Source organism: Phasianus colchicus, chromosome 1 (assembly GCF_987193195.1).
Source record: "Phasianus colchicus chromosome 1, bPhaCol1.hap1.1, whole genome shotgun sequence".
Lineage (NCBI taxonomy): Eukaryota > Metazoa > Chordata > Aves > Galliformes > Phasianidae > Phasianus > Phasianus colchicus.
This window is the reverse complement of record NC_143436.1, coordinates 93,426,650-93,439,186: the sequence shown is the minus strand read 5'-3', so window position 1 is coordinate 93,439,186 and position 12,537 is coordinate 93,426,650. Positions and strand designations below refer to the sequence as shown.

Sequence of the window (12,537 nt, the reverse complement as noted above, 5' to 3'; positions counted from 1 at the left end):
ACACCCTCAACTATAGTTAAGGACATGTAGCAGAGGAATGCAGGATATTTGTTTCTCCTCCAAAATTATCACTAATAGTATCACCCAAACATTAGTGGCAATTTGCTTAGACCTAGAACAGCTGGGCACCTTAACTTGGCAAAGAGATCTCATTTACAGTAATCTTCTCATGCCAAGAGTAGATCTAATCGTCGATGCTGAGATTGCTATGGGTTCTATCTATATGAACCCCTGCATTCCTCTACAATCTTACCTAAATCAGTAGGTTTCACACAGGTATAAAGTCATGTTACAGGAGGAGGCCTAATTATCTTTCCAGTATTATTTTCAGAAGTAACTGTTTTATCAAGATGAGTGATACCTGCCTAAAAATGGAAAAGCTAGACAGGTGAGCACAGAGCAGTCAGGCTGTACAGAAGCTCAGACTGAATTTCCAGCTGCCTCTCCATTTTTTTTTTCACATGCATATTTTTAGCCATGTTATTTCTCTAAGATTATTTCATATTTTTAAAAATTGTAACTCTTGTGAAATTTGTTTATTCTTATGAAATTCACCATGGTGTTTTTACATGATTCATTTCATTCATAGAAAATATACAAATCTAAGCTTTGTATCAAACATACAGATTAATGGATTTTACAAGCTGACCTGGAGAATCTATAAAGGAATTGTAAAGGAACTGTAGTCCATTCTGAGAATAACTTGTGAAAATTTCCACAGGAAAGCCCCCAGTTCACATTAGTTTGATTTTAAAGTTTCTTTTTTCCCTCACCAATCCAGCAGACTGCTGAAATCTGTTCTGTCTGAGTATATATGAAGCATGAACCCCAATTCAGACACCAGTGATGAGGCAAACAGCAGGTATCTCAGAGATAGCTCCAGTCTGTATTTAATCTTGCTGAATGGCATCTCATTTCTTTCACTGAGGATCCTCCACATGATGTTCATAGCAGAAACTGTTCCTTTACATGAGTTGATTATTTTGTTCTGTTTTTTACTGTATGTAAATAAAACATGTATTGTCTTCTTTTATTTTTAATTAAACAAAGGACTTCACAATGACTTTATATCTCAGACATTACTGGAAGGATGAGAGACTTTCATTTCGTAGTACCAAAAACAAAAGTATGACTTTTGATGGAAGACTGATAAAAAAGATCTGGGTACCTGATGTGTTTTTTGTACACTCCAAAAGATCTTTCATCCATGATACAACTGTGGAAAATGTCATGCTCCGAGTGTACCCTGATGGCAACGTACTCTTCAGTCTAAGGTAAGGACTATCTTCTTTTATAAGACAATACACAGCTACAGTTGTGGGTTCTGCATGGTGAGAAATAACTTGAAATCTTTGCAGTTAGGATACTGATTGGCGTTAAACCATTGGTGTTGGATACTGAGTACTGGTGACAACTAAAAATTCTCAGTGTACCAGTGGGAACATAAATTGAGGATTGATAACTTAAGGATAGCATCTTATTAACATATTGTTCCCCATCAGAGGATGATGGCAGTTTTTTCATCTGTTGTAAATACCACTGAAGTTTGTCAAATGTTAATTCATTACCTGTGGTTTTAGCAAAACTACAGTAATTCTACTGCTGAGTGCAGTAAAGCCCCAAATTGTTAGCAAAGAACAAATACTTTTTTTCCTGAGTCTTTTAAAACTCTCTCTGCTATTTTCACTCTGGGGTACCTGTGAACATAGCATTAATATAAATCAGGGCTGTGGACAGGCACAGAGAGCAGATCACAGCAGTTCCAGAACTGGAACAGCAAGGCCATTAAACGTACCTACACATTATAAGCAGATGTGGATGGTGTGGCAGAAATAGTTTTAATGAAAGTACTTTCCCCTAGGTAGAATCTCTGGGGCCTGTGCATTGCAGAAATCACCGCTCTCCAGTTTATTACTAATTAGCCCTGTGCTCAGAGGTGATATTTCATCTAATCTGGATAACTGGAAGAGTCATGCAAGCATTTGAGTTTTTGGCTATATAATAATTGTTCCAACAAGTAAATGAATTTATCTACCCCCTCAGAAGGCATACAGAAACCCTCACAACTGCTGTACACCACTTTAAAATACCATAAGGCTTTTATGTTCGAGAATCATATTGGCCAGCAAGAAACCATGAGGTGAACTATTAATTTTGTTGTTACAATCACTTCTGTGCTTCATTAAAGAGAGGAATTAGACCTCAGCTTACAGCAGTGGCTCTCAATATGAGGGTATGACTCTGTGATGGGAGCCCCTGCCCTGCATCCTACATCCTATTTGCAAGCTGATGCCCTACTTTTACAAGTTGCCCTTATTCTCTCAGCTCCTTTCTTTACCTTGCCTTAGCCCTGCATTAACTGATGGTGGGTACTGGGTGGCTTCTATTCCAGTGAAGAGCAAATCCTCAGAGTTCCTAACAGGCCTGCAAATTTCTTCCTGGACATAAGTATCAAGGGCAGATCCTGTCCCTTTTCTCCCCTTCTCTATCAGTTCTTACCAAACTTATAGGAAGGGGGTGACATAAGGCTAGTGAACCAAGGTTTTGAAATGATTAAGGTCACATAGAGTATTTTTAGTCTGAGTGGTGTTAATGCATACATTCCTAAAGAATCGGATGCTCATTTAAACCCTCTTTTTGTATTGACAGATTTACATGCAGTGGGTAGATTATATTCCAAATTCTTATGTTCAAGATATTTGTAGTTCCACAGTTTTTCTTCAGTGCCTGGCATACAGAATTTTATTGAAGAAAAAGTGAACAAAAATCCAGTTTTGGTACTAAAATAGTGTCTCTCTTTTTTTTTTTCTTTTTTCAATCCACATTTTATTGCTGTCCCTATGAATCTGTAGTCAATACCTAGAAGACAGAAATAACATTTGTAGCTGGAAGTGTTATGCATTGTTTTAAAGATCTATCTCATTTCAACCCAGTAAAACCTGATATTTGTAAAAATGTACCTACAGTGTTATTATTGATCACAAATATTCAAAGATCACTCATATACCTAACACATCCAATACCACTTACGTCAATTCAATTGATTCAATCTGGGGAAAACTGAAATATCAAAATAAAATATCAAATGACATGCGAGCTGGGACATGAAATGAAAATTTGTCAATATTTACTATATTTAAATTGCTGCTCCTAGCCTTTTATTTGTTTGTTTATTAGGTTATTTGGTTGATATGCTAGGGTGCATTTACCTTCTAAATATCTGTGAAAAAGCAAGTGGAATGAGAAATTAATGTTTTTGTCTATGTTTACCTAATCTTTTTAGAGCATAAAACATTTTTGTGGTATTGAAGAAGAGAATATTCTTCCAGAAACCACAGCTTATCTTTTGTGCAATTAGATATAATTAGATATTATAACCATATAATAGCAATTGTAATATGGGAAAAAAGCAACTGGAATAATATTTGCTCAGATCTATAAAATTATCTACTTCAGTCTCTGAGAAGATTAGTTAAAAAATGTGAACTCCCTTTGCAAATCTTGGTAAGTGTAACCCTTTGAAGCAAAATGTATGAAAGGTTAATGAAAGATCAGACCAATGAAGAGTTTGTAAATTGAGGGTAACATGCTTGATAAGAAAAAGTATTTGTCTTTAAAAATGTATGTTCTCACTGTCTTAGTTTTATATCAGTATCTCAAAGAAATTTTAGAACATCTAATAGGAGCAGAAAAAGTCAATCATTCGGATTCAAACCAGCAGGTTGCTTGGGGATCTCAATCAGAAGCCTACACTGTCCAGAGAAAGTGTGAAATTTTTCATTTACTGCTTGTTTTTCTTTTCCTTTCTGCAGAATAACAGTTTCTGCTATGTGTTTCATGGATTTCAGTAGGTTTCCTCTGGATACCCAGAACTGTTCTTTAGAACTGGAAAGCTGTAAGTTTAATTTATGCGTGCTCCTCTCAAGTGCATTCTTAGCAGCACTCATCTTGTTGATAATACCTTTCCCACCTGCGTGTGACTGGAATCCTTCCACCTGTGTATCAAACAGCTTTGGATCCAGTTTTGGATATTTACATAATTCAACTATGGGAAGACAGAAAAAGTATCATACACTCTGCTTTGTTTTGATTGGGTTAATGTTCCAAAACTGCAATCTGAAATATTTTCTTTATCAACAATCATGCTTTATTTGAGGGAAAAGAATGCAAGTAAAAAGTAAAATAGTATGTCAGTATTTGACCTCATGGAAAAATGAAAACGATTACATGTGTTACTGTGATATGTCTGCTTTCTCACCCCTGACTCAATGGTTTGTACTAAGCTGTAGAACTGGACATAGAAAGATAATTGTGTCCTGCAGTGCATTTTGATATCTCAAGATGTATTCTTATTTGGTTGGGAACAAACTGCCTGTGCTTGGGCAGTCTGCTCAGGCAGTATGGCAGCTCCCAAGCTGCATCCCTGTGCCCTGGACCCTGGTCACACCCATGTTCCCCCTCTGTCATGTGAGCTGCTGGCATGGCACAGGACTCCACCTGCAACAAGGTGCAATATGACTTTTGCTTTTTTTTCCACATCAGCTAGCTGGCAAATGGATATTAAAAATGTTTCTTTGTGGTTTTCTCAAATTGTTTTGAGCGGTCTCCCATTGCTAAGAAAAGCAAGCAGAAGTGTTATTCCAGCAGAGGTGATTTAGTTTTTACCTTCTCACAGATGCATACAACGAAGATGATCTGATGTTATACTGGAAACATGGAAATGAGTCCTTGAGCACAGATGAGCACATTTCCCTCTCCCAGTTTTTCATCGAAGAATTCAGTGCTTCCAGCGGACTTGCGTTTTACAGCAGTACTGGTATAGTAAGACCCTGTCATTAGAAAAGAAGAAGGGCACACAGCCATACTGACTGTCTTTCTCCTTCAAATTCATTAGTAAATGTCATTTACTATTGTCAATAGTAAATGTTGCTGAGAGATCTGTTAAAATGAGAGCTGTCAATCACATTGGTCTGTTAGCCTCAGTCTTAGATTCTCTTCACATTACCTGCATAACCCTTGCTCAAAAAGGGAACTCCAATGTGTTCTATGGTCTAAAATCTCCTCATTTTCTTGATCTGTAAATGGTCATTAAAAATCTACTGACTTTAAAAATTCTACATGAGTGCATTTATAACCTACGGAGGTCAAATTCACAGCTTGCTTTATGTTCCATGTTTATACATAAAGTTGCAGAAAAAAAATCCTTTTATGTCATGGCTACATTGTTTACATACAGGTGCCTGCCCCAAACAGTATTTTATTCCTCATTACAGATCTTGAACTACATTTTCTAGCAAACTGCACAAGACTGTAGTTTATTATGATTTCAATTTCATGCAAAGTGGTTTTTATTTTCTTTGCATTTGTACATATTTGTACATGCAATTACAAACTTTGAAATATTTCTCTATGTAGGTAGTCTAAACATACTTTTCTTAACCAGATAAAATGTCATGCTTCTAGTGTACTTCCTAGTCTGAGATGATTCATTTCAGAGAGGTTATTGCACTTTATATACAGGCAGCTTAATGAAATATATAATATTCCATATAATATGTTAAATGCACAACTCATTGGAAAAAAAACCCTTTAAGACATGCAAGAAGGCTGCAAATAGACTTACCTAGTATATCTTAACTACAGGATAGCTTCTTTTTGCCTTTTAGAAAGATTAAGGATTCAAGTTTGCAGTGAGGATTCAATGGCTGACATTTAATGCAGAAATTCCAATTTAATTTACTCTGCAGCCTAAGCAATGAGAAATTCACAGCTTGATCAGCTTCTTCATCCTTATCTCTTGCTTGTATATGAGCTAAGAAGAGCTCCAGCTTTCAAGAGCCACTGTCACGTGAGAATTGGTGATACCTAGCTATTGCATTTGTACCTTGCTGAGAGCCATGTCAAACTTGTCCTTGTTGCAAGATGGAGACTGGGATGGTTTCTACCAAACTGCTATCACTGTGTCCAAATGACATTCTGGGAACTCAGCTATTCTCATCAAAAAGCACTCATGCAAGCAAAGACAGCGTTGCACACAGCAGTGCAACCTCATACCACCTCTGTACTTTTCAGGACCTTTACAGCACCTCTGACTTCATAAAAAGTAACACTTAAATGCAGATGTTTTGAAGATAAGCTAACTCAGCAAGGTAAAGACAGAAGAAAATACTTTAAGGTGACCACTGGGAGGAACCAGGGGATAAATGCACATACAGTATCTATTAACTAGAACACTGACATTTGTAGGCATGCACTTTTCTTTGGCTTTGAGTTCTGGTGGTCAGTTGGGAGCTTCCACTTTCTCCTTTTCTTTTGCCTCTTGTTGAAAGAAAGTGTTTACATGCACAGCCTCCTCCCCAGCAGAAGTGAGGAATAGCAGAGGACTATCAGCATAATTCTAATGGCGGCCATCTCCTGAAGATTCTTGGACAAAAAAATGGACAAAAATGCTGCTCACAGAGCATCTTTCTGCACTTCAGGTTGTGTGTCATCTTTCCTGTGAATCTCAGTGAACCACACATGTGTAGCCTTTAGCCTCTTGGAGCTCCCTGGAGCAACAATGTGAAACCATTTATAAGACAATCGTTTTTAAAACCGAAACCCTGAAAGAACATAGGGTGTGTTTAATATTAAATAATTGCAAAGATATTTCTTTGTAAAGTGACTCTTTGTGATGGCATGACAGTTCCCATACAGGCTCATTTCTGTCTGCAGTTGTATAGGAAAGGCAGATGCTGCACAGCCAGCCATGTTACCTTCTTTTCACCTCACTGTATACAGTTTTCCCCTGCAGACGGAGCTGCACACATGCTTTGCTGCACAAAGCATGCCCCAAAAGTCACTAGATGGCACCCTTTCCTTTAAAGTCAGCACTGGGCAGGCAAACAGATCTGAACAAGGCAAACGTGTGGCACGTATTTATAGTGAAGAAGCAATGCTTCTATGCCAAGGTATCTGTATTTTATACCATGAGGTATGGATGGACAGTTTGAAAAGCCCTATATGAAATCAGGATGACAACAATATTTCGTAGGTATTTACTACAGGGCTGGTAAACAGAGGTCACAAATAACACAGTTCTCGTTTTCTCCCCCAACCTTTTCCTCTCCTTTTTAACAACAGGCTGGTACAATCGACTTTTCATAAACTTTGCACTCCGGAGACATATTTTCTTTTTTGTGCTACAATCGTATTTCCCAGCCATGCTGATGGTGATGCTGTCTTGGGTTTCTTTTTGGATTGACAGGAGAGCCGTCCCTGCCAGGGTATCACTAGGTAAACCTTTACCATTTATTCTTTTGTGAAGTGTAGGATGGATAGGGGAGAGATCTTGAAGTTACCTTAGCTTCTTATTTACACAAGACAAATATATCAGATAATTGCGTGAATAATTTTATACAAACTCCTTTAGTCAACCTCTGTGTTTGGAAATTGTATGTTTCTTCTAACTGTCTTTGATGTACTAGCAGCTAACATACCAAAGAAGGAATGAATGATGATTCTGCAGATTTCTTGAGTAGAGTTTTCCTTCATTATTTTTTATTTTTCTTTTTCAAAGACATTTTTTCTGCTATTCCCAGTATTCAGATCCATCCCTAAATTCATGGCTCATGAGAGATACTTCACAGGCAGTGCAATATCCATCTAAAAGCTTTGTACCTCTGCTTTCTTTCTGGAAACAGTTGATATCTTCCTACCAACCTGGAATCATTTTCCTGATTTGTCCTGGTTAGCAAAGCCTTTATTTCTCAGGCACTTTGAATATGTTTGCTTTGGTGTCTTAACTCTGCAAGGCATGCAGGCTGCTGTGGAAAGCTAAGAGTAAGTTGGGCACCTTTCTGCTCTTGTTTTTTTAAATTCAGAACACTGCAGCTTGGAATAAAAAGATTGATTACTGTAGGGTTTTTTTAATAACATTGTTGTTTCTCAGTGATGACAGTTGACATCAGTTCAAGGACTGGTTCCAAAAGTTGATTGTTGTTTTATTTCCTGGACGAGTGAAAACTTCGAGAATCTTTGTTTAAGAAACAAAATATCATGTACTAGGCAGCCCTTAATATTTATCTATAGGTATAGTAATCAGGCTTTCTATTACCAGAGTCTAAAACTATTCATATAAGATACATAAATATATTAATCTAAAACCAAATTATGATACCTGGTTTTATTAATGCATTTACCAATTTATTTGTAAGAAATTTAACTTCATGTTTAAAAAGAAAGTTTAAATTCTCAGTAAGTCATTTGTAATGTTGTCAAAATGTTTCTTGCTGATCATGTTCATTAATTTATATATGGGTTTATTCAACATGTTATGCATCAGGAGTTTAATGAATAACACACATTCAATTAGCATAAGCATACATAATTTATAGGCAATTTTATCAACAAAGTTTATAAAGCTTAGCTCTCTAGCCTAAAGTACACACATTTTTAATAAACAGCTTTCCTCCTATAAAGTATATTGTAGACTCCAAACTTCAACATAAGAAACTTGCAGAGAGAAAGGGAAAACTCTTGCATATTCTGGCAGGCTTGAACTAGCATAAAATTGGACAGAGGTTTTACTGAGACCAAAGTGAAAGACCGTGCTATTTGCCACTGCAATCTCACAGAGGTTACTGACATGTTGTCATTTTCAGTGTATTAAAAGTAGGGCCTGGGTTGGATTTTATTTTTCTTTTAATTATAATTATTATTTTCTCCAAGACAGAACACAGCAAAGCAAGGTGAATAGGGTCACGTCGAAGTAGAAATTGAAAAGATGAAGTTGAAATCCTAGACACACTGAAGTCAACAAACATTCTGTAGTTTCAATGTATGTTTTTAGAATCAAGAAATTATGACAAAGACATACAAATTGACATATATTGCCAAGAAGTACAATTTTAGAAGGGCTTAGGAAGGAAATTGGTGGCTCATTAGTGAAGTTCGAGGGATGAGAAAGTGTATAGCAGAGACACTGGCTCTGGGAAACAAGACCACAAGCTTGCCTTCACTGCTCTATAGAATCATAGAAAAGCTGTCATAGAAAGTACTCCTTGCACTGCTGAATCACCAGCCTTGTGTCCCCACTGCTCAAACATGGTGGGCTGAAGCTCTGACTGTGCACACTGAGTAGAGGCAGATATTACTGTTTCAGTGTTATTTTTGATAGGTGGCTTACATAGCTTACTGTACTTCTCAGACCCTGTGCTGTGTAGCTAAAGGCAGTCTCAATCACCCACCTTCAGGTGCTGTCCAAGCAATTGGTGATGAGATAAACAGAACCAGCTGGCCTGTATTATGATAACCTTCCCTTCTTCTTTGGCAGGCATAACTACGGTGCTGACAATGTCAACCATCATCACAGGAGTAAGTGCCTCAATGCCTCAAGTGTCTTACATAAAGGCTGTGGATGTGTATTTATGGATCAGCTTCCTTTTTGTCTTCCTGTCTGTCATTGAATATGCAGCAGTGAACTATCTCACCACAATTGAAGAGAGAAAGCAACTCAAGAAAAGGGGCAAGGTACAATCATCTGCATTTCGTTGCCTTTAAAAGCATCACAGAAGTCACAGAATAATCCTGACACAAAAATGTGATAGTCTCTGATTCTCCTCTGTTTCACACTTTTTTTTTTTTGTGGCTGAAGGGAAGAAATGTATCACCCTCTCAGATATTGAGAAGGTCCGAAGTTACTCTCCCTTCCTTTTCTTTTAACAGAGATTAGGGATCACAACTCCTGATTATTATTATTTTTCTTCACTCAGAGGAAAATACCGCTCATTTTTTTTTCTCAGTTTTTCTATTGACCAAGACAATGTTTTCATCTTTTTCCTCCCCCTGAAATATATCCCAGACTATACTCATGCAATGTTTCCTCCTGTTTCCTGTAAAGCAGAGTTTATTTACCCTTCTTCTGCTTCCTCATTTTCAGTTAGGCAGATGGGTTTAATGACTTTTTTTTGTCCTGAGACCAGATGAATGATTAGGTCCTTTTTAGAAAAGCGTGTTTGAAGCAGAAATGTTTACAAGTCAAACATTTGCTTTCTATGAAGCACTCATTTAAAAAAAAAATCCTTCAAGAATATCCCCACATGTGAAACCATTCATTGGAATATCACAAGTGGAAGAACACACAAAGGATGCATATGTTGCCCACACGATTTCATACTGCTATTAAAAAACACAGAAATGTTTGAAGTAATTTCCCACAGACCTACAGATGAGTCAGTTTGATTTTTCTATTTCACAAGCAAAGGCACATGCAAGTCAGCTGGCAACAGTCACTCAGACAAGCGTGTTATGTCACATATATGTCTTTATTTGCACATGTGCTGCAAAAGGGGCCGGGCCCCTTTTAGGCTCAGTAGTATCTGAGGTAAGTGAGGTAGCCACGTTCTCCCTATGATTGCAATGTGAAGAACAGCACTGGAGAGAAAGCTTTGTTTATTTTCTATTTTATTTATTTATCATTTACTAAAATGGCTCCTGCTAGATTCACAATAACTATTTTTTGTTGCCAGGCCTCAGGAATGTATAACATTGATGCAGTGCAAGCAATGGCTTTTGACGGCTGCTACCATGATCCTGATGTTGAGATGGACCTGCCTGCTTTCACTGACCGCTGTGAAGAGAATGAAACTCGAGCACGAACGATCAGTGTCTCCAATGTGGGCACAGCTCGCATCAAGAGGAAGAGATCTTTTAAGGGAAACGTGGGCAGGATTATTCTACAGAACAATCATGTCATTGACACATATTCCAGGATTATATTTCCCAGTGTGTATATTGTGTTCAACTTTTTTTACTGGGGTTTGTACATATGAACAGAAATCATTATAAGCTAGATTTTATCTTGGGTATATGGGTAATGCAAAAGCAGTAGAGGAAAGGGTTAAAAGCTTCTGAAACTGGCTTCTGCATCAAACCAAGGCTGGTTTGGTTAACAGCAGAACTGCTGATGGAAAAAATCTCACGGTCTGACCTTTCAGCTGGACTGCTCCATAATTCACTGGGACAACCCAATGTGCGTGCTACTGCTGCAGTATCACAGAAGTAGCTTGCTCACTGAGGGAGCCCTTTATCACACACCTAAACAGATAACAGCTCCTGGCCAATGTGTTATCCAGTGTTCATCTATGCTCTAACCATTCCCCCTTAATCAGCCCTTCTGTTTGTTCTCCACTTGTTATCCAGTTGTTTTGCAGTCAGCACCAATCACCTTCAAATGGTCCCTGCCCCAATTTCACTTACTGCATTTCTGTTTTGCTAGACAACCTGTCTGCACCTCAGGAGCCTTTGTTTTTTGATGGTAAGGAAATAGGGAAAGAGACTGTGATTTAGCAGTGGGTCAGAGACCAGCAGAAAGCAGGAAGAGTTGAAGAGGCTTTGTACACTGTGCATAACCAATGCCTCAAGAAAAATCTTCCTGTCAGCTGTCCCTGGCTTTCCATTAGGCTACTGGAAAGGACCTCTATTTTGGAGAAATCTTCTCACTAGTCCCCAAGATAGCACAGGAATAATGACCCAAACCAATGCACTTGGGGTCTTACAGCCACCTCCCCGCGAGTAAATAGCATCATCTACACAAGGTGTGCCCTTCATGTGACACCCCCACACCCGTGCCTCATGTGCACCTACACTAATCACCTGCTTTCTTCCTAGCTGCTCATTTCAGAAACCTAGCTTTGAGGAAGATATTTTAGAATACTTTATCAAGAAAACAAACAAACCTGTTACTTCTGACAAAACTTCGGATTTTGTCCCACCCTTGGCTTCTGAGATTGAAAGTTACAATGAGGGGAGAAGCCATTCATGCCTGCATGTGATGCTGGTCCCCATCACAGCCCAGGTTACTACACTGAGATCTGAGATACACAGGAAATAAAAAGAATCAGCTGTGCCAAAACAGAGTCACATACAGGAATCCTGCTGGTCCCAGATGAATGCTGCATGGAAATAAATACTCTTACTGGGTAAGGGTAGTGCTAAGAAGGTAACACTTCTGGCTAAGAAAGTTGAAATAAGGACGTTCAGGGACACAACAGAAGTGTTCACAACTCCAGAAAACAATGAAGAATACTTTTTGTGACTTCTCAAAGTAAGAAGTATTTTTCACTTAAATTTCCTGGTTTTATCTGTCATTTAATGAAGTGGGTTTAAATTTACAAAGTTGGCTCAAAATAATAATATGTGGTGGCAAAAAATGTCAAAAGGTCAGTGCTTGGTTAAGATTATTAGGAAATAGGAATAAATTTGGAAGTCTGAACCACTCTCTGGTTTATCTGATTTTCCTGCTGGAAATGTGCGGCAATGTCTCTTACTGTTTCAAAAAGCTGCATTTGTCAAACTATCAGTTACAGAGCTGGAAAAACTAGCAACACATTGTATCCCGAGTGATTGAAATCTGATGGAATGAGCGGGTACATTGGCAGACAAGTCCCTGCCAAACAAATGATCAGAGCTAAGGCAGCTTTGATACTCTTCCAGGAAATCCTGTCATGGAAAGGAGAACCGTACCAGGCATGACAATGCTGGGAACGTAAAGTCAAA

General features: G+C 38.1%; 1 protein-coding gene across 2 annotated transcripts in view; it reads left to right on the top strand.

Annotated features, from left to right (window-relative positions):
* GABRR3 (gamma-aminobutyric acid type A receptor subunit rho3) overlaps nucleotides 1–12,248 on the top strand; it is a 55,399-nt gene extending 43,151 nt beyond the window's left edge. For both annotated transcript variants that reach the window (XM_090152555.1, XM_031612578.2), the window contains exons 4-9: nucleotides 1,051–1,274; nucleotides 3,813–3,895; nucleotides 4,676–4,816; nucleotides 7,123–7,275; nucleotides 9,314–9,510; nucleotides 10,509–12,248. In XM_090152555.1, the coding sequence (XP_090008681.1) occupies nucleotides 1,051–1,274; nucleotides 3,813–3,895; nucleotides 4,676–4,816; nucleotides 7,123–7,275; nucleotides 9,314–9,510; nucleotides 10,509–10,811 (1,101 nt within the window). In that variant the 3' untranslated portion in view covers nucleotides 10,812–12,248. The remainder of the gene's footprint in view (nucleotides 1–1,050; nucleotides 1,275–3,812; nucleotides 3,896–4,675; nucleotides 4,817–7,122; nucleotides 7,276–9,313; nucleotides 9,511–10,508) is intronic.
* Nucleotides 12,249–12,537: the final 289 nt, after the last annotated feature.